The sequence below is a fragment of the Peromyscus maniculatus genome, chromosome 2, assembly GCF_049852395.1.
Source record: "Peromyscus maniculatus bairdii isolate BWxNUB_F1_BW_parent chromosome 2, HU_Pman_BW_mat_3.1, whole genome shotgun sequence".
In the NCBI taxonomy this organism is placed as follows: domain Eukaryota; kingdom Metazoa; phylum Chordata; class Mammalia; order Rodentia; family Cricetidae; genus Peromyscus; species Peromyscus maniculatus.
This window is the reverse complement of record NC_134853.1, coordinates 54258223-54281484: the sequence shown is the minus strand read 5'-3', so window position 1 is coordinate 54281484 and position 23262 is coordinate 54258223. Positions and strand designations below refer to the sequence as shown.

The 23262-nt window shown below is 35.1% G+C and overlaps 1 protein-coding gene across 6 annotated transcripts in view; it reads right to left on the bottom strand.

Annotated features, from left to right (window-relative positions):
• Positions 1 to 235: 235 nt before the first annotated feature.
• Positions 236 to 23262, bottom strand: part of Epha7 (EPH receptor A7) — a 146205-nt gene continuing 123178 nt past the window's right edge. For 2 of the 6 annotated variants that reach the window (XM_006991267.4, XM_006991268.4), the window contains exons 8-17: positions 20657 to 20765; positions 19802 to 19857; positions 15509 to 15634; positions 14405 to 14590; positions 13758 to 13819; positions 12339 to 12548; positions 11498 to 11647; positions 4649 to 4842; positions 3514 to 3669; positions 236 to 2163 (exon numbers count right to left, since the gene is read on the bottom strand). In XM_006991267.4, the coding sequence (XP_006991329.1) occupies positions 2049 to 2163; positions 3514 to 3669; positions 4649 to 4842; positions 11498 to 11647; positions 12339 to 12548; positions 13758 to 13819; positions 14405 to 14590; positions 15509 to 15634; positions 19802 to 19857; positions 20657 to 20765 (1364 nt within the window). In that variant the 3' untranslated portion in view covers positions 236 to 2048. Of the gene's footprint in view, positions 2164 to 3513; positions 3670 to 4648; positions 4843 to 11497; positions 11648 to 12338; positions 12549 to 13757; positions 13820 to 14404; positions 14591 to 15508; positions 16943 to 19801; positions 19858 to 20656; positions 20766 to 23262 lie in introns of those variants that run through there. The other 4 variants (XM_016009536.3, XM_042270945.2, XM_076564018.1 and 1 more) reach the window with 3 other exon arrangements.

Genomic DNA, 23262 nt, shown 5'->3' with positions numbered 1-23262 from the left:
AGACACTGAAAAATAACCCTCAAGCACATTGTGTTATAGTTCCAAAAATATATTTACAGTCTAGTACAAAGATTACAAATGGAAGTGTCTAGGTGACTGGATTATGCTAATTAAAACTATTTTTACAGATTATTTTTCCTTAGGGACAAAAACATTTTAGTGAAATTAAAATGAGTTTCTCTACTCAATCAAAAAATAAATTAAAATATCAAATAACACTGTACAGTGATTAAAAAAAAACAAAAACAAAAACGGGTGGGGAGGGGTTTGGGAAGCAATCCATTTGAGATTTCTATAGCCATCTTTGGTCCTAAATGTGGGAAAACACATTATGTAGCACTGAAAATACCTGTTTCTTTGTGAAGCTCTGCCAGTAAAATAGAAAAATATAGTGCATTTTCAATGTACTCAGAGCCACTACCGAGAAATGTGTATACAAAACAAGACGGTATAAATAAAATGTACAAGTTTTACAAAGGAACATTTACAGATTTTGTTTGTTACCTGTTTGTTTGTTTGTGGATGCCCACATTACCAAACAACACCAATCAGGACCGGTCCCTGGGGTCCTTCTCTATTAAAATCATTATAAACAGCCCAATTTTCTTTGGAAGTACGACAGTTTGGTGTGGGGTAGTTCATGATTTTTGTAACTTTTGAAAACATTACTCAAATATGTATACATTCCTGAAATATCTATAAAGACACATTTAATTATTGCTTATGAAATTCTAACACAGTAACCAAATAATATGGTTTAATAAATAAGTGGAAACAGAAAAGCTAGACCCTTTACTTCTTCCTTCTGTGGTCAAAGAGTTTTGATCTAAAAGAGTTGTGTGTGTGTGTGTTCATAGATAAAATACCTCTGTTTTGCTTTGCTTCTCACTGCAATGGTGATAGTTTCTGTGGCAATTTTGTCTTTGTGTGGTGAGAAGTGAACTGCCCCTTTGATCTTGCTCCAGAGTAACAATAGAAAACATAATTTTTTACTTTTATATTTGGACTGCATTCAACAAGAAAGAATACAAAATATAGGTCAACTATTTCTCCTAAATTTCTTACTGTCACAAGACTGAAAACTCTTGATGTGCTCAGACCGGGTTTTCTCTCATGCTGGAGAACTCCTGCCTGCAGACCCTGCCTACACCAGCATCTTCGGATGAAGCCTCAGCCTTTTATCATATACACATAAACCTAAAATTTGACTTTTTTTTTTATTAAATTCTGTCTAGTAAATCACTCTATAAACAATCTGTTAAAAGTGCCTTATAGTATTTATGGATCATTATTGCTTTTTTTTTTTCATTGAAAAGTTAGTATGTTGTCTGGTTTAAAAAAAAATCCTATTAAAAAATACCAGAGCTCTTGGCAAATTGCAATTGTGAACTACCTGCCAATCAGCAAACAATATCAAAACATCACTGGTTTAACAGAACAAAATGACACAGCAAGGATACCAAAGCCGTGAAGGACAAAGTCATATCCTCAACTCTGTGTGTAGTTTCGTTTTTGAGATTCTTTCAAAGGTACCCAGTGTAGTAACGTGTCATAAATTTAACACTAAAAAGGTCCAAAGCTACAAATCATTTTCTAAAACAAAGTCCTTATGCAGAAGAAACACAGATGGTTCTGGAAAAGAAGAGCCTGAAATCACATATTTAAGGAAAATATTTCATTGATTTTTAACAATAAGATCATGATTTTATTTGACAAATATATTCTTTCTTAAATTCTTTATGTACATTTTAAAAAGTCTATAAGATAAAAAGGAGGTTCGAGAGCTCAAGGTGTTGGGATGTTTTTCAGGTAGTACTTTGTTTATTGTCACTGCTGTGTTCCTGGCCACCAGCGGTGGATCCTAAATTCCCTTTTTGTATTTTCTGGTGGCACTTAGGAGTTCAAGTCTGTAGGTGCTTCTAAAATCTTCTCTTTATTGTAGGAAGGACTCAGTATACCGACTGTCTTCTAGCAGCATTCTATGCATATACTGAAGGCCAGAACTGTTCTCCTGCAGTCATAAGTCCCACATGAGGGAGAACTACATGTCACACTTGGATGCCTGTTCCATGTAAATGCAGCATCTGCGCTCGCATAGTCTGGATGCTGCTCATGATCTTCTTTTGGTGGCCAACCAGTGTGATCCCTAAACTCATCACATCACTGAAAAAGACAAGTGCATGCTTATTAGATATGTTACAAAGAATCGAGAATGGTCTAAGTGTTCATCAACTATCAATAAAGTTTTCGGTATACTTTAGGCTAACAGATACCAATGGTATTCTTGAGTACGGCAATCCTACTCCAAAGATCATATGGAGACCTATCTGAACAGTCTCCTTTGAAACTGGATTAACAAGGCTGTCTTTTAATTCACCATACTGCTGCTTTTTAACTAATCTGAAATTTTATATAAAAATTGTTTCAACCTTAAAATGTTATTACCGATTTAAAAGGTAATTAAATGTTACTTGAAATGTTGAAAGTTTTAAGTTATTTAACTGGAAAAAATGGGGCGTTCTGGTAATGGAAATATTTGCTGGAACCTAGTAAAAAGCTCAGAGACCAATGTTACACAAAAATGCAGAGTGAGCTGAATTCTGTGATTCTGGGCATGTATTCCTAACTGTGTAATTACTTTCCTTCAATTCAATAGTAAGGATAAAACTGTTACATACATGTACAGTGCTACAGTCACAGCTTAAATGTGCAATAAGTTAATTATAACTATTTTTATACTATTGTCTTTCCTAATAGCTGGAAATGTTGAGTGTAGATTTTTACAAGTAGCTGAAACATTACAATGATATAATACTATTGTATTGTAAGCAGGTTCTTACAAAAGCACAGGTTTACAGAAACAAAGATTGCTTTGGAAATCCAGGTGTAAACAGGTCAGCACTCTCCATATGGCCGTTAGGAAAAAAATGGAAGGGGCAGAATGGATATGCTTAAGTTCACATGCATGTCATTTCTGGACATATATAGAAAAAAAAATATTTGATTGCTAGGCTGAGAGGTCGTCAGGAGGGCTCTGAAGACCATTTAATCAGTGATCAACTAGAACAGAAAACTTAGTTCTTTTGACTTCGAGTTCATAGTAATTTTAAACTGATTGCAGGAATATCCCCCAGTGAATAGGAAGCTGAATGATACAGTAGTTCATAAGGAGAAAGCTCCCCTGCACAGGATCCAGAATGCTGGCCATGGAGACAAATTACATGTCAAAATCCTGCTGAGTCATGGCAAAGGGTATTTCAATATTCTGCCATTTAACTTTATCAGTTACAAAATTAACACGTGACTAATGATTTCATGAAATGGCTAATATGCTGCTGAAAAGAGAATTTATGTTTAAAGCACTATTGACATGTAAGCATTTTTAAAAGAAATGCCTTTTCCTTCTAATTTTGTAATCTACAGCCTTTTACTATAAAGAGGATGACCTAGCATGTGAATTTGTGTATTGTACCTAATCAATTCTTAAATACAGTGTAATAAGTTTAAACTTACTCAATAGTCATCCTTGCCACAGACTCAAGTGAGTTATAACCTGCTGCTGTGAAGTTATCCTTATACCTTTCCATCTTAATAGCTTGCAACCATTCTCCAACTGAACAAAAGGCAGTGAAGTCAGGAGTATTCTGATCCAGAAGAGGGCTTATGGGCCTAGGTAAGAATAAAACACAGAGACAAATATTCTCAGAAATTACCAAAGAAAGATGTCTCGGTACATACACAAAAAAGGGAGTGTGGGTATAGGACATGATGCCAGATGTTTTGATTGATCTATATAATAACCAACATCATGTAAGTTATCCAGAAATGATAAATACCTGCACTTAAGGTTTAACTGTGAGCGTGCTCACTGAACTGTGTCTGCCACATGCTCATAAACACTATATAGGTTGAAGATGCTCGGAAGAGTCCTATTTGTTCAGTGGCTTTTTTACAAGTGGCTGAGAGTAAAGGAAGTATGTCTGACTGTTTCCTAACTTCCCCAGGACACCAGGGTGCTATTCAGAGCATTAAAAATTCTCTGTTTTGATGACATACTGGGAGTCCCATGGAGATAATCGACCCCTATGAGTACAGCCCACAGCAGCAAGCTTACCTGCAGCTGACGCTAAAAATGGCCTGCTGTGCCCTGTGCTAGGAGTGAAGGGTCAGCTTGTAATCGGTATCTAGCCTGGCATATGCTCAGCTAACTTTTTATAATTTCTAATTCTACAGAAGCATTTTAGCAAAAAAACAAAGCAAATCAATAAATTAGAATGTAATAATATGCCAAAGCTAGAGCCACATGATCAAAGCTAGATAATGACAATGCACGCCTGATATCATGCATTCTCGCCTGATCACAAAACCTAGCCAACCCAAAAGATTTTCTGAGAAAGACATCTGGTGTTATCAGAAGTTCTAAGAAAAGGCTAGTCCAATAACAATGAATGGATTTCTGTAAATACTAATTAAGGTAAACCATCTGAAAAAGAAAAAAAAGCCAATAAACCTTTGTAAACAAAGCATTTTAGTATGGATTTATGGTTGAACACAGACATCAGTTTGAATTGGCTTGAAGCTAAGGAGACAAATGGTTTATGTGGCTATTTTAATTTCATTCAGTTCCATCTCACTGGAGATTTCTTACCTACTACAAGTTCCCAGGGGTGTTTTCAGACTGCTTGGGTTTCGAATCATTTTGTCTAGAATTCCGACTATCTGCTCAAACTTTGGCCTTTCAGCCCGGTCTTTCTGCCAACAATCCAACATTAGCTGGTGAAGACCAGCTGGGCAGTCCATGGGTGCTGGTAAACGGTAACCTTCTTCTATTGCTTTTATGACCTGAGAGCCAAAAGGACATTAAAAATATTACCAATAGAGCTGCAATGGCAATGAAATGAATTGCTTGGAAGGCAAAATGATTTATCCAGATAAGATTGAGACATACTGCTTACAAAAAAAAAAAATTCATTTTTTTCTTTCCAAAACAGTCATGGATATATTAAGCATGTTATTATGGGGTCCATGAGGTGCAGGATATGATGACATTTCCTAGTTAATTCAGCAACAGGGGACGGCAATTAAGTTCACACAGGGTGCAAGAGATGGAAATATTTTTTAATGCCACCCCAGAGGTTTTCAAAAGGGGACACGTTATGGAACTCTCTTAGCTGAATATAGTTGTAAGAATACACATGTGCATAGAAGTAAAAGATAATGGAAGTGGAAAAGGAAATTGAGTTACTGAACGTAAGCCAAAGAGTTTCATTTTTTGATGAGTGCAGAGGATACTTGTAGAAGAAGAGTTCACACTAAAGAATGTGCCATGTCAGAACATACTACTGAACACACTGTCCTCTTAACAACCGTGAAGGTTACTGTTTCGGGTCATGTGGTGTTAGAGCTTGCTGGACAGTTTGTTCTGGTCCATGAAAGGTGGCTGGATTCCTTCCTCTCTCCACATTCACCTATCTGCCAGTAGAAGGTGGAAAGAAACAAGCAGAGAGAGAGCTTCCGAGTGGAAAACCGAGAAGAGGTTTTAGTCAAGGCTTAATGATTCAGCGTACTGGTTTAAATTTTTTTTTTTTTTTTACCACAGACAATTTATGTATAAATAACATCCAGGGGGAATTATTGCATTAAGTTTGAATATTAATTAAAAACATAAAATAGGTGTGCAAAAACATTTCTGTAAAGACATTGGAGAGCTTAGGTTTCTTATCATCAATGTTCTTAGTTATATGAAAAGGAAAAAAGATCTTAAAAATCTAAATTCATTATTAATCTGATAACATGGGAAAAATAATAGGAATGTAAGCAATACCAATAAGGGCTTTAAAAAATAAACAAATTACCCAAGGAGAAATACAATCCCTTTACACAGGCTAACATGATAGCATTAAAAATTTAAGAAAAAAATCTGTGGGTGTAAAGAAAAATGTTTATAGATTGCTTTTAGGGATTATGCTGATTTAATAAATTATTGGTTGTAGTTTCTCCTCCAATAACCATAACTTATTTTTGCATCAGACGGTGACCACTATACAAAACTACAACCATTCAAAATACAGAGTTGTACAGCCTAGTCACCAAGGATACAACAGCTACAAGACATTCCCATAGTAATGCTCAGGAAACATGAGAAAGAGGGGTAAGAAAGATTGTAAGAGACAGAGGACCCAGGAGTTTGCTGGGAGATTGTCTCGCCCAATAATGTCAGTAGTTCCCCACATAAAGTTACACCAACGTGGCTCCTTAAACATGAACTGAACCAGAATGACATCAATAAACACGCTATAGCAGACGGGCAAAAGCCTGTGAGTCGCCAGCCCTACACAAAGAACTACAGGCAACAGAGGAAAGCCAAGAGTGTGAGTGGTGGCTTTGCCCAGGGAAGAGCACACCAACTGATTGTCTAGTTCTACCGTGTCAGGCCTGGAAACATATATACAAGTATTAGGAATACATGTGTATATATTATACATATATGCATGCAATAACATCTGATAAAAAAGAGGCTGTGTATTTGAAGGAGAGTGTGGAGATCTATAGAGAAGGATTTGGAGGAAGAAAAGAAAAGCAATAAATGTTGTAAATACATTACAATCCCCCAAACAAAATTAAAACTTTAAGAAAAAAGAATTTCTGGAAATGAAACCTCACAAAACTGACCTTGAGTTTTTTGAAGAAAATAAAGGCAGATATAGTCAAACAAATAACTGACGTCAATAAATGGTAATGACCTTGACAGGTTTAGGGATACCTGTCCACAAGATGTATGTTCTCTTTTAGGAATAGCACACTAAAACATATATAAATTGGTGCGTAAAAACAAATGAGATAGCTAGAATCAACATTTTTAGGAGAAAAGTCTATTATACATGTGAAAAACAAAGATGAGTCCATTTTGTTATTTAAGAGACATATGCATGCGTACATTATAAGGTAAAATGGTAAATAAATAAACTTAATTTGGTCAATTTTTAAAAAGTGTTAACTACAAAATTCTAGTGTCAAACCTTTTTAAATTACACAGTTGTCTGCATTTTATCAGTTTACCAAAAATCTCTGCCCACAGTTTTCATATGTTTATCACAATCTATTTATTTAAAATTGAATGTATCACTTTCCCTTCAATTTTTTTCTGTTTCATCCAGTAGTACTTTGAGTTGTCCCAGTCAGAAATCTGAGCATGGTATTGTATTTTCTCTTCTATGCATAGGCAATTCTTTAGCACTTTTTCATGGTTCTGAGTCCTGAAATAGTATACACTAAGTACTAAGAAAATAATTGCTCACTTCCTGTAGAGTACAATTATGGTCTCAGGGTAAGTCTTCACAAAGTCTCGTTTGTTTCTGTAAGCACTGATTATTTCCGAACAACAATAAAGGGGAAAACATTAACCAGTGATGATTGTGAGCACTAACAGAGGTTATATGAAAGTTGATGATTCCCAACTTCAAGTACACTGGAAACAGTCCTCAGAACTACATCTCTATCATACTATTTATCTCATAGGCAAACATACATAAATGGTATCTCTACACAGATGGCACATATGTGTATATATAACAAATATATGTACATATACACATGGAATCATATTTTTAGGTTTTATTTATTTTTTTATTTTATGCAGGTGGGGGTTTTGCCTGCATGTATGTATGAGTAGCATTGTGTGTGCAAAAGAGGGTGTTGGACCCACTGGAACTGAAGATATGGAGAGTTGTGAGACGTATGTACTTGGAATTGAACCCAGGTCCTCTTCAAGAGTTGTAAGTGTAATTAATCACTGGGCTAAACAAAATGTTACCCAACATTCAAGTAACAATGTTGTTCTTGGATTCAAGTGTTCTATGTAAAACACTTTAGAGGAAAGTACATGTACTTTTGAAAAAAATCTAGGCTAAGTGATTTAAACCGTGGCATAACTTCTGAAATGTAAATAACTTCCAAAATTGTATGCATTAAAATGACCACATAATTAATACTTGGGAAAATATTTTTCCCACTGGAAGAGTGGCTTCCCATATGTCCGAGGTTGCTTATATTGAACACGTATAATATTCTTCTAATTTGACAAAATTTCACTTCAATATCTACAGCATTAGGTCAGTTCTCATCACCTCCTCTACTGCCTAATCCGTTTCCCCATCTGCACTTTTTAGGCTGCCTCACAAGAATACTATAGGAAGAAATATCTATTTTTCCTTATGTTCAAAACTATCTTTTAAACGAAAATTCTTCCATGATCCTTCTGGCATGAGACTCTTCAACAGGGCTCCAAGCTTTCATGATGTATTTTAGGATTCTTGAGCTTAGGCTCCCACATACATTCAGTACGTTGGGCCAAGGAAGTAAGTACTACTAAATCCCTTACAGGAAGGAAAAAGTTAATGAACTTTTGTAGGTATCCCATTCATTCTAGAAACTTACGAAGTCTACTGTTGTAGTAGAAAAAAAACACTAACATCAGTGGGAAACAAAATATCTTTGAATGTTTAAAGATATAGTGGGCTACATATATCAGAGCAGTGGTAGCAGAGTACAAAACTTCAATATGTCCTAGCATGAGACTTTACTTTGAACCTAGATGTTTTGTTCCCATTGACAATGTTGGCCACTACTAGAGGGGCACCAGAGACTCTCTGTGGGATGTATCTCCATTTAGAGCAGCTTGGCATCATTCAACTTTTAACCTTTGGCAATGAACTGGTCAACATTGTAATTTTGTTTCTATTTTAACATAAAAAATATAAAGCCATAAAATCAGTGGTGACTTTTAAAAGGCAAAAGTTGAAGGGGCATAAATTACTCTCCCAAATAAATTTAGGCATATGCATATTATATTTTCAAAGCTCTTATTTTTTTTAGTCTATATGTATGAACATGTCTCTGCATGTATGTATGTGCACAATATTTATCCGTGGAGGCAAGAAGAGGATGTGAGAATCCTGGAAGTACAGTTCCAGGTGTTTGTGAGTTGCCCTATGTGCTTGTAGGGAACTGAACCTTGATCTTCTGCAAGCTTGTCAGGAGCTCTGGACCTCTGAGGCATGTCTGTTTGTCCTTAGATGACCTTATAACAGATGGATTTAAGAAATCACACTTATGAAAATTAATTATTTTCAAACCACACTTACAACTATCTACCAGTGAAATGGATAATTTATCTGCCTTGTGCTTTAATTAAAGTAATAACAAAACAACACCAACAAAACTTACTTGAGTACTATTAAAAGAAAAAGAATTACATAGTAATATTAAAATTTCATTATCTGAAAATAAATATTTCATTTTGACCAATCAATAATAAGTCCACTTAAAAGGCGGCTCTATGAAAGCCAAGAGAATGTTTTCAAACTTTGCAAGAATCCTTTTATCACCTGTAAACACATAATGATTTTTCTTTGAAAGACAATTAAATAAAACAGTCAAATGTCTATATACTGCTCTGAAAAATGAAAGCTGGAAATGTATTGGGATAGCTTAAACTTTTGATTTCATTAACACATGTTAAACTGCTTCCATTGCATTGAAGTTCCAGAAAGTTATAGTTATCTGAACATAAAAAAAGGTTATTCAAATGCATATGAAGTGATAACCTGTTTGACTATATTTGGCCATGTATACACCTATTTTTTGTTCCATATTCTTGTTTTTTTCTCTGTCGAGAGGGACATCAGACTGCTACAAGAACCACTGACTCCTTTGCCACCAACACCCTATTTATTTCCTTATTGTGAGTACCGTCACTTCATCTCATATCACATTCAGTCTAGATGTTTGTAGATTTTGCCTAGGAATATAACCGTAAATTTACATCTTGTTTTCATGGTGTCTTATGAAAAGTCTTTTAAAATCCAATGCATTTGAAATTTGTGGCCTTTCTAAAATACCTCACAGTTGCCTAGCTGATAACTTTAAGCAATGCAAAGTAATTCAGTTCATTTGCTAAATCTATCCAGAGGGCTGTGGAATTAACTATCAATGGCAGGACACTTGAATATATGATAAAGTCTGATTAGAGCAACCATCTCTGGAAATGCAATATATTCCTGCACACAGAGAAGGTCCCTCATGCAGCGGGAATCCACAGTTCTATCGACTGGCTAAAAACTTTGGTCAGACTCCAGAAGGGAACCTTTTGTCTTGAAAAGAAAAATAAAATCTATTTTATCTCTATTTCAACATTGAAAACGAAGCATGATTGCTTAAATAATATATCAATGTTTAACTTTAAGACAAAGAATGCTCCAATAAGAATATGAATATAAATTTCTCTTTATAAACTCAGTATGTAGATCATCTTTTGTATTACAAAAACCTATGCCCAAATTGAATTCAGACTTTCAAGATGAAAAAGTTAAAATGCTGTTGCTAAATGCTGAAGTCAAAACTAAACCACACTCCAGCTATAATATTATTTAATCAACAAAAATATTTTTGTTAAAACAATTCTTTATTTGTGATGTTTATTTTAAAGAAAAACAAAAAATAGAGTAATTTCTAAACTTAAAATTGAATTTTTTTCCTTCTCAAGTACTTCTGTCATTTTTGTAAGTTAGGTAAACTTTGAGTTTAAGTCATCTTACATTCCTGTCAATCCCTTTCCATTTGAAAGAAGTATGAAAGGAAGGTGTCAGAAGAGATGAAACTCTATGGAGTATCTAGGGATGTAAATATTCCCTTTCTCTGCCCCAAGGATTTGTTTGCCATATTTTGACAGTCCATGAAATCTTTGACGCTGAAACCTGTCAAATATTAGCAACTCTGCCCCTGCCAAAAGGAAACATCATTTAGATTTTGTCTCTGAAACACTACCAACAAAACAAAACCAGGAAAAAGCTAATCACTCAATTCAAAATACCAAACACTATAAATGATTAAAAGCCTCCCTCTTTTCAGGCATACATTTTTTAAGTTAATGCAGAGATCTGAAGCACCAAAAAGCACCCCCATGTACAGCATGTGACTTTAAAAGCCACAGAAACTTGCTACAGGTAACTAGAAATTACAAAGATACCAATTTAACGAAAATACCTGAATTTTAGCTGTAGCCGATTCCTAATCTTGCCTCTATCTATATCACCTTAAGAAATACAACACTACTTCATTTGCTAGTGGCTTTCTTTTTCTAAACGGCAGTTGAGAGATTCCTGTTCTGCTACAGTGTTTTTACCCAACTCTTTAAGAACTTCCCTTTGTACCAATATCATCATTAAGGAGGAACTATCATTTTTAGTATTCTATTGTTCAGATAGAATTAAAATGAAAAAAAAGAGAAAGTAATCGTTCTAAATAAAAAAACATAATAAAACCAAGAGAATCTCAAATTCATGAAAATTATTATCATCATTAGCACTAACAATGATGGCAAGCTAGGAAATTATGTTTTTATAAATTTACAGAAATTTATCCCTGATGAGCCATCAACTGTGTTATACTAGAAGTGGATGTGAAAGTGTGAGTCTTGTCTGTACAAGGAATCACTTACATCTTGATTCGACATGTCCCAATAAGGTCGCTCTCCATAAGACATTACTTCCCACATGACAATCCCATAGCTCCACACATCACTGGCTGAGGTGAATTTCCGGTATTGAATGGCTTCAGGTGCAGTCCACCTTACTGGAATTTTTCCACCCTGTTATAAAAAGAAGTTGACATTTTAAATATGCACAAGTAGCTTATATATCATTTATGGGCTCACCGTCAGCTATGTTAAATGTTTCTACATGAGTTGACAGCCCAGCAGCAGCAGGTCTGTGAACCTTGAACTTCTCTGTACTCAAAGTTACCAATCTTTCTATTAGGCTCTCATTACGTGCTCATTTCTAAGGCAACTGTATTTAATGGACCTTGTGTGGTGTCACGCTAAGAGTCTAATGAATAGATAATGATAAATTAGAGCACGTTGCCAGGAAAGTGGAGTGAAAAATGGGATATTTAAGTAAATTTTCACATAAGCCTTCTTTTTTGACTGATACCATAAAAGTTATGAGTTAGCATACTCATTCTTTTGGAAATTTTATTAGATATGATTATATTTACTGTTGTGATAATAAGCTAGTATCTAGATGTTGTTGAATTTAACTGTATAATATTTACATAGTGTAAGTCCAATGCAGTAAAACACCAGTATAAGATGTGCTATCATTCTTTCACTTTCTGGTTTTATGTGTAGATTGTAATAATAATACCAATGTCCTCAAGAGAACAACACAAAAAGCTGAGGTCAATGTGCATGTTCCCTGGGGTTTAGTTTTACATTAAGCCCTTCTTGCTTGCTTGGAATATCTTAGGTATTAAAGGTACAATAATGGGTGTTTTCTTACAGTAGTTGTATAGACAGCTTCGGGATCATCCTCTATAACCCGGGACAGGCCAAAATCTGACACTTTACAAACAAGATTGCTGTTGACGAGAATGTTGCGAGCTGCAAGGTCCCTGTGAACATATCCCATATCAGCTAAATATCTCATCCCGGCGGCGATTCCTCTCAGCATTCCTACTAACTGAATGACTGTAAATTGCCCGTCATGTTTCTGCAGGAAGACAAAACAAAAAGTCTACTTAGTGGTACTTTAAAGGGAACAAAATCACCAGGAAAAAATGTATGCATGCCTGTAATTTACCACTGTATAATAGGAAGTGTTAGTTAATTTTCTGTATATTATGGATAATTACTGAGGAAATAGCACATGTTGGTTGAGATGATAGTCAATAATTTGATAGATTTGTGGTAATACCTAGTTATTTAGATCATTTGTTATTTTCATGATAACTGATAATAATTGGCTATTATAAATATCCACTTGTTTATCTGCTAAAATTTCAGCCAAGGCTAGGAAATAGAGTTTCCAACAAATGAACTTTGATAGGTAAGTGATCCCAACATGCCAAAACATGTATATAAACAGTCTAAGAATGCATAGAGCAAGGGATCTACATGTATTGTTTATTCTCCAAATAGCAAAAGAGAAAATGGGTCAAATTGTGATTTAAAATATTGAAAAATTAGGAAAGAAAATGATTAGCAGTGGCTGATTTTACTTTCTTTCATCCCTTTGGTAGTGTTGCTGGTAGGCACACAACTCTCAACAACTACCCCACAACAGTGTACAAGCCTACAGTGTTGAGAGACCTTCACAACCAAAGTAGCCATCATCCAGTCCTAAACAGATACAGACATGCTACATGGAGGACGTGGGTTTGAAAATGTGGATTTGCTGGGTATTACTTCTGAAAACTGGATACTTCACATATTATAGTGACATGACAATTAGGATCCCTCTAATTCGTTTCATCGCTTATGATTGTGAGTTAAATGTGCCATTGCAGATCCCATAAAGAAGACATGAAAAGAATTCTCATTCTAGCTATTTTCTCTTTCTATTTGGAAAATGTTAACACGCCCATATTCCGAATAGACAAGCTTCCTATAGTAAAACTATGTTTGGTCATAATTAAGGATTTATAGAAGCATCACATACCATTCATTACAAATTATTTGCTGCCCTGTAATAGGCACTTAAGTTGCACAGCTTTGGGATATCCTCTATACTTCAAGTAACAATATTAATAAGCCATTTTATTAAATATTCTGATTTAACCCAGTCTAGAACTGTGATTTTTCAAAGATAATTTTCTGACTTCATACAGTTTACACATTTATACTGTGAGACAAAGTTCACCAACTTGCACCTCTCTTGGGCACAAATCTACGTGCATGGGAGAAGGATGTGAGAACTCACCCTGAGAAATGCATCCAGGGCTCCATTTTCCATGAACTCTATAACGATCATGACAGGCTTCCCTAATAATAAAGTAAAGAATAGGAAAAAAAAAAAGGTTTTTCACAATCTATGACCTACACTTGAGAATTTCTCATTCTTTCACCCCACTCTCACTCTGTTTCCCCAAACCAACCCATGGTCCACTTTGGAGAAACTGAAGGGGTTAGGAGGGAGCATTTCTAATCACAGGACTAAGCTCAGGCAGGCATGCAATGTGGAATGTGGTCACAATCCACTCAGCCACAGGCATTGCCTGCCCTTTTCATTTCTAGCTTGTAAGCAACAATAATAAAAAGCAAACAAACATAAAAGTAAAACTTTATATAAAATGGAGAGGAGCTACATCACTTTTATGGTTTTTGAACGTAAATACAAACATTAATCAGTCACCCTAGCCCTGAAATTTATTCTTCAAATCTAATCCCATGTTTTCCTTGATTATACTCTACAGTAGCAGCAAAAATAATTGTTTTTTATTAGTTACACACTAATAAAAATCATTTAGAAATACAGTGTGTTCACAACTTGATATTTAGTTGTATGTGCCATGTTTCTAATTTCCAGCACATTCTATGTAATAAGTGAAGCATATCACCGGTGTCTACCTCTTGTAACAACCCCTTCCAAATGGACGACATTTGGGTGGTCAAACTGCCCCATGATGCTTGCTTCGCATAAAAAGTCCCTCCTTTGTTTTTCTGTGTAGCCAACTTTTAGGGTTTTTATGGCCACTGCAACATCTCTTTTCCCTGGAAGTTTCAAACGACCACTGCAAACTTCTCCAAATTCTCCTGAAGTAAAAGAACAAGCAGGCACGTTTTAATTGCTGAAATGGTTCAAGTTTTCAAAGAAAGGGATTAAAATATTTAAAATAAGTTTTCAATTAATAAAGCATTTTTTGTAAGTGCAAATGAATGCATTCAAATTGATGGGGAATTTTTATTTCCCACAATGAAACAGTTTATGAAATGAAGGGTGAAACAAAATTAAAATTGGAGACACACTTTTGTTCATTCATAGCAGCTAAGCTTCGCTAAATATCTGTTACATAGGCTGTCACTGTCAGTGAGATGAACAAACACTCTTTCAGAGTCAACCTTTAGATCAGAAGTATCTACTCACGAAAGCATCAGGGCACATTACCAAATCACAACCATTGTGATTGCCTCTAAAGTTTAAGGAACAATATATATCAGAGATTTTTAAAGTATGGAATTTTACACATTACACTTCCTATATATAAGCACCTTGGGGTGAAAAAAGTTAAACTTGATAGTGTTCCATTTAATTAATTTATATACAATTTTCCACATTAATGTAAATGGTACAATGGGTAATTGTTACAAATAAAAGAGAAAAAAGGCAGTTGTAAAGATAGGAATGCATATTCCATCAGGATTCAATACAATTTTCATGTTTAAAAGTCTAAGCTATTCTTGTCACACAGTAAGAGGGACTATGAAGTTGCTAATGACATAGCATCTTAAGAACCCAGTTGAAATAACATATATTCAGACTCTCTACTATGTGCTCCCTTCCCAGTTCTTTTTTAAGATTTCATAAACAAGTATAGCCTCATTGCTTCCAATCTTTCAGGTAAATGCAAGAGTTCTACACTTGAAGTATAATTATTTGGCTGTCATTATGATATATGACTTTCGATCTTGGCTAAATAGAACAGCTGAATAAGGAAGCTACAACAGCCTTACCTGCACCAATCACACGCTCAATTTTAATACAGGAGGCATCTAGCTCCTTGGCGAATTGATGGACAGCTCTATTTGGGTCCTCATAGGTTTCAGGGTCAATGTAGGTTTTGGTGCCTGGAAATTTAACTGTAATGATGTAAGAAAGCATGACTGTGATGAAGCAAAGCACTTATTGTGCAGTCAGCCCAGGACTGTCATTATGCAGAGTGCTCCTTGGAACAGTGACCTTGCTTCCACATCACCTCATTCACAGCAGTTTTAACAGACTACTCCAGTCTGCTGGCGTCTAGGTATTATCTGCAAGCTTCTATAGGTAGCATAGGATCCAACTCTTAGGTTACTAACTGAATTGCTTTTCCAGTAAATCAAAAAGACATCCACCGAAATTTCTGACGTGCCTGTGCCTATCGGACCAGAGGTTTGATTAAACTCAGAGCCATCATAGCCTACTTCAAGCCATACCACAGGTTGGAATGGACTTGGAAACACATTGAGAAACCTATCAATCAGTCAATCCATCAAATTCATACACCAGGGAAATAAGACATTTCATTTACAGGTAGACCACTACACTGACAGCAATATTAAAAAACATTTAGACATCTTACTTATTCTTTGATTTATTTTTAAAGACCAACCACTGTTGACATATACATAAAATTAGTACAAGATATGAGGGACTGCTATCACAAAATCAAAGAGAAATATTCAAAAAGACATAGTTTAATATTCACCTTGAGGGTAATAGAAGCTAGATATACAAAGTGCAGAGTAAATTAGAAAATTTACAATATTCCTGGGATCTGTTACCAAGTTATGACAGTGATTTGAAAGAGAAATGATTTATATGAACTTTTCATTATAAGGCTTTGGAAGATCTTAGCTAATTCGAGGAGGTAGCCAGTATGCCTCACAAAAGGTAGTCAAAAGTCAAACAACAGAGTATCATCTTAAAAGTTAAAATCTTCAATTGCACCCAGAAGCATGCAGGTAACAGATAATGCTAAGTCAACTTTATATCAAATTCAATTACAATAAAGTATTCCAAATCTATTCATTTGGTTCAAGACAAAGATAGGTAGGCATATTTGGTTATATTAATGCAATGAAGAAAATTACACTATATCCTTAAAAAGTCTTTATTGTTTTTTAACAAAGCCACCAAACAGTCTTTCCATCGAATCTTACTACTCTCAGAACAACGTGTTTATATATCACACTGCAGCCTAACTGTGCTTATGTCATAACATTAAATCTAGATCAGATTTAAAAAAGAAACATAGAACAACAAAATAAGCGGAATGTATAAAGGAAAATTGGGCTTTAAAAATCTTGATTTATTCTGCTGTAGTTGATTGTTTATCCAAAATTGATTGTCTTAAACAATTATTGTTGCAGTTTATAAAACTGACAGATGCTCATTTGTTACTAAAGCTGAACATGAAAAAAAACACAAGAAGAAAAGAGAGAGGGGATAGACAGAGAAAAAAGAGGAGTACAGGGAAGAGGGGAAAGAGAAAGAGAGAGAAGGGAAGAAAACAATAGGTTAACCTCCTAGGTTGTCAGGCAGTTGGAGAAAGAGCCATCTTCTCCCTTTTTATTCTCTCTCTCTCTTTCTCTCACTTTTTGTTTGTTTTTGTTTTTGATAAGGAGACTAGATTGGAAGTAGCCTTCTGCATCTCAAACGGGTCTCTGATGGTTCTTTATTCAAGCTGTCATAAAACATTTTGACAGGCCAAAGCTGTTTTGGCATAAAAACATGAAATACAACCCAGCCTGGATTCTAAGACATTGTTAGAAGAAATGGTAGGAGGAAACAAAATGTAAATTGGAATTGCTTCACCAAACTCCTCCATTGTATTTATATCTTAAAATGTGAGGCTTGAGGCCCTGGGTAGCCCAGGACACCTGCTACAAATCACTGATAGCCTGTTAAATTCAGGGCCAGTTAAGTGGTTGCTTCCAAGTTCCTGAAAACTCAAATCTGGTGTCTCTGCACCTGCAAGACTGCCCATGTGCTGAGGTAATAAAAGGACACCAGCGTAAAAAACAGCAGGTCTTTTAGATAAAGCCATAAAGTGGGGTACAGTGCTGAGTTCAAACTGAATGACAAGATACTGAAGTAAAAAGAATGTCAAAAATACATAGGATTGAATAGGACAGAGCAGTTAAGCACACTTTACTTTTTTATTATTTATTTAAAAGTGTATGCTTTAAATAAAAGAAAATATTGACACAATTTCTGAATATTCTAGTCTATTGCTTTGTCCAGTCTAAGAGCCTAAGTTTGTGTGTGTGTGTATGTGTTTTGATACCTCATTTACATTTCTCATGAATGTTAAATATTTCAAGACCACTACAGATATTTTGCCAGAGAGATGGAAACTGTTTATAGACAGCAAGTTCATCTTGTCTACATAAACAAGTATGACATTCAATTCTGAATGCTTCTGATTAAAAACTGGATGTAAAATATGAAAAAGGTTGATGGCTTCAAAATATTAAAACTGAATGATGACAATTAAACATAATGCTATACAACGAGTTTTGGTTAAGCTATGTTTCCATTTAAATTATGCATCATGCTACAAGTTAAAAGCAAATAGACTAGTGTATATTTGATAATTTGAAAATGTATTAGATAAATCCAATAAATGACAGAAAAATGACATATTGATGGTGGGGTGATATTTAGTAACTGCACCAATAAGTTATGCACATATGGGTATGATCAAAGATTCCAGTAATCTTTTCCGGGTCTTATATTTTCATTCTATACGTGTTTTACAGAACAAATAAAATTTGAGGAAACTCAGATTTCAATGGTTTCTTCCTTGTTTTGGAAGTGTTATTTATTTATTTTTTCTATCACAAAGGAGGGCAAAAAGCCCTGTACTTTCCCTCTCTTCTACCTATAAACTGGCTATGGAATTCTAATTAACGATGCTTTTTATAGGGAACTCACTGGCAAATTAGTCAAAGGACCAGATTGAGGAAACAGAATCACATGAAGGCAGGTAGACTCAAGGCATGTAAGGTTTGAACTGTATATGACATGGGATGTCCACTTAAAGAGAATACATATACAATTATATAGAGAAAGGATTGGGACGTCCCAGAGCCTAGGAATGGGTTGGATAAAAGTGAGAGGACTTGAAGCTTAAGTCTCATGATGAAGTCATCTCTCCCTCTACTTTAGCAATTGTAGTGAACGTGCCCTCCTGGCTTTTGTGTTAGAATTCTACAGAGCTTCACATTCAATTTCATCACTGTTATGTAAAACCACCTCTTTAAAAGAAGTGGAAGTCAAAGTGACTGCTGCTTCAACAAATGCAAAAGAGTATTTTCAGTTTGATCCATACATTTCAGCGTGAGCATTGTTTTCCTTAAGAATTATGAGGACATTCTAAAATGGTTAGAAATTCCTGGATGCCATTTGGACATTCTTAAAACTTTAGAATAGGTACATTGTAGTAGCTTGTTAGATACTCTAAGAAGAATATGGCCAATTATATAATAGGTAACTATTTATCATTTTCAGGAAGTTTATCTATGTATAAGAGATGTCATAAAATGTAAATCAATTTAAAAAAAAAGAACAAAAATACTTGTTTTCTTTATTTCCAAGACTTAAGACTAGGAATACTATGCTTGGTTAAGAATGTCATCAATTTTAGAACTGAAACAACAAATTCTTAGGCTTTTATTTCACCAGTAAAATACATTAACATTTATTGTCAAAGCCCTTATTTCCATTTGCCATTCATTTTTAACAAAAATATTGTTTTTTTTCCTTCCTATTTTATTTGGCTTGATAGGCCTCCTTCAGAATTGATTTCTAACATGAGCTTTTAAGAACCAAGTAGCTCACATTCCTAGGAAAGCATCAGAAGATTGGAGATGGGCATTATACTATTTATTTCCTAGGAAGTATCTCTCAGTGGTAATTAGTCTCCTGAGCACTGTGATTCTAGGGTGCATCACTCACTGGGAGGGAGAAAGGGCCCACCTCGCCTTACAATGACACTCCTCACTAGAAAATGGGTGCTGCATTTAACGGTTCACCACTGGAGTGATGAAAACATCTGCGCAGGGTTTGTTAAAGGCAAAAACTGATGCGGAAGTGGCTCAATATTCTGAACGTCAATGCGACATTTCTGCATAGATTTTCACTTTTGAGCTCATTACAGAATCTCAAGCATGATGCATTAGGGATTCACTCAAGCCAATAGAGACAGTCAGCTTTCTGTTCAAATTGGGGTATACTGATAGAAAGAAAAGCCAAACACTTACAATGAAAGTAGAGTTCTTCATCCCCTTCTTGGTCAGCCTTGCTATAACCACAGTGCCTTTGGGGAAAAAAGCAAATTTGTGGCAAGTTTACTGGATGATCCTGCTTCATGGATTAGCATGCAGCATCAGGAGCAATGGTATGTAGCAACATGCTAGCTAGAGGTACAAACGAACACAAATATATTTTGCCCACAGTTATAAACCACTGGGTGATAATGTGTCAATGCACATGATCAAAATATGCACAGTAAATGGAGTCTGTGTAAGATCAGAAGACAGGAAAAGTTTTGTTTTGTTAAATTTATCAATGAGTATTTGCCTATCAATAAGTGTTTGTGGAAAAGCACACAAATCTTATTTTTTTTTCAAATGTTGAAAAAAAAAACTAAAAGAGTTAACCCCAACGGTTCTTCTGCATTTATTATGAAAAGTAACTGAAGGTAATCAATTCACATTCACCTATTCTTAATTATAGCACTCATTCACCTTAAGCTGAAGGCAGTGATCAAATTCATAGTGTGTTTTGATTTGGGGAGAATAAAAACAATGCACTGATTAATATTATATATCAGAAAAAAGTGTTCATATTTACTAATAACATTCTAATAGAGTGAGTATATAATTGGTTGGCACTTTTGGGAAATCAACATATTTTATGTCAAATACTTGAAGAACTTAAGCCAGGCGGTGGTGGCAAAAAGCCTTTAATGCCAGTACTTGGAAGGTAGAGGCAGTTAAATCTCTGAGTTCGAGGCTAGCCTGGTCTACAGAGTGAGTTTCAGGACCCCCAGTGTCTTGAAAAACCAATAAACCAACCACACAAACAAATAAAATTCCTAGAACTCTATGCTCTACCTTCTTCCAATGATGAAGCCGAACACCATGAACACCAAGATGATGGTCCCTGCTACAGCCACCACAGCAATTATGATAACAGGATTCTGTTCACTGGAGACTGCTGTCGCTATAAACAGAGGACAGGGGCTCAGAACCACTCACTGCTAGGAGGAACATTAGAGGCTGAACATGAAACAATTCAGATCATTTACTTTACTTCGAATTTCAAATAAATTCATTTTAATTGACAGTATACATTTAAACAAATATTTATTTATTTGGGCATTTTAAGGAAGTGGCAAGATTAGACAGGAGATGCTATATTTATGAAAAGCAAACTTTTCCAACTAGTTTAAAAATGTCTTACAAGTATTGAATTGTAGTCTTCCCTTTACATAGCCATAATTCCTCTAAGATTATTAATGAAAGATCAGTTGGGCTTATTTACAGTATCTACATGGATAAATCCATGAATCATGCCTCCTAAAGCATCTTGTGATTTAAGTTGCTTCAAGAAACATAAGTTCATCACTTCCAGCTCTATAACAGTTGTTATATCCTCTCTATAGGATATTTTCATTATCAGTATAGATAGATATAATCACTACATGTGAGATACAATGAAAATGTACACCCCAAAATTAATCAGTTAACAAATGTGCAGCATATAAAGTCAAATGAATATAGTTTAGCTACTTCTAAAACAATCAACAACTATTATCTGTGATACCAGGCATGATGGAAAATATTACTCTTTCTTGTTGGTGGCAAGGGACTGGTTCTCTAGAGTAGAAAATCTGACCTATGTAGAACTGCCTTGCCTCAGCCATCAGTACCCATCCCAACCCTAACTGGACATTGTCAAATTTACCCATGTTGTCTCCCTTTGACAACTTACTCTTACTAAAGAGATAGCTCCTGTATTATACAGGAAAACCATAAAGATATCTAGCCCAGTAGTTCCTGAACACTTGCATTACACACTCTCCTTAATTTGTCACCTGGTGATCTGCCTCTAGAGAGAACTAAACATAGGAAAGATTTTCCGAACAAACTTGACGTGTTAAATTCTGGTTACAGCCATAGACATCTGACTAAGAAACCATGAGTTTTTGCTGTTTTCCTTATTATTTATTTATTTATTTTTGTTTCTATCTGTCATTTTATATATACAGAGAAGATACAGAATGGAGTAATTCTCATGAGAAAGGAAACAATTATACACTCAAGTGTAGAAATGCTTTTCATTCAGCGGTCCCCAGGGGTCAATTCTCTGCTTGTCTAAGGCTCAGTTCTTCCCTGAGCTTCAGAGGCAAATGCTCCAGTGGAAACACTGAGCTCAGCTGAAAGGTGAATCAGCATTCATGAATGTTTATTTGTATGTGGTTGCTTAATGTTGAACTTTAACCTTACAATAGTTGACCTATATTATCAATATTTTCATCTATGTCAAAGGGAGAACATTTCATAAGTAACTTTGGACGCTATAATCTGAAGACCACCTTTTAAAAACTGCAAAACCAATAGGTTGACCAAGCAGAAGGTGAATAGGAAATGCTTGTGATATGTGATAGTCTGTTAATTTGTGTTTGAACAGTGCCTTAGTGACCTCTTCCAGAGAGAATCTTCCCATCTGTCTCACTTCTAAGTTCAGTACATCACCATTTCTTGGGTGGTAATACTGCATCATGAATTCTGCCATAGTTAACCATATGGCCAGAATTCATGAATGTGGCACACTTTTTCACTAAGTTTAGACTGAGGACACTTAGAATGCCTCATACATCTCTATGTGCATCTAATTCTAAGAGAAGCACACAGGCTGAGTCATCAGATCTCAAAGGGGACTAGTCTAGACATCCCAGAGAATCCTCAAGAGCTTTCCAGGGAATCTGGAAGACCAATATTATTTTTTCATATTATAAACATATTGTTCTCTCTTTACACTTTCATTTGCTTATAAATGCAATATCATGTTTTTCAGAAGCTCCATGACCTAATGACATCACATTAATGGCTAAATGAGGTGAGACTAGTATGCTGTGTTTGAACCTAGTCATTTCTTATTCATTTATCCTGATAACCTAGCCTGTGTTGGTGTGATCTAGTCATTTCTTATTCATTAAATGATTTCTATGTATCAAGCACTACAGTAGACATTGGCAAGTCAAAGGCTGAAAGAAATTTAAAAAATATATGAATGATTCCTTCATTAACTTTACATCTTAATGGAAGATGTATCCTAATAATAAAAATTACCATATGGTTTCTAATACAAAATACCATTTTAACATTAATTTTATGTGATCACTCAGGATCTGACACTTGACTTTGATCTTGAAGTTTTAGCTACTTCCTTGTGAAACAGTAAAAATATTTATAAACATTCAAATTCAACAAATAAAGAGTTTGTCCCAATTTACAATGTCAGGAAAGGGATAAAGATTCATTTCCAAAGTTTTCAAAACTAAAGAGGAAATAACAAAACTTGAAGTGTCTCATTGCATTAAAGAGTATAAGTTGATGTTAGGAAAATGTCGCCAGTTGGTAACCTTGGTGATACACCTCAATACTAAACCACTTTTTTTTTCAGTATTGAAATATCTACTTTAATAGCTTCTTGG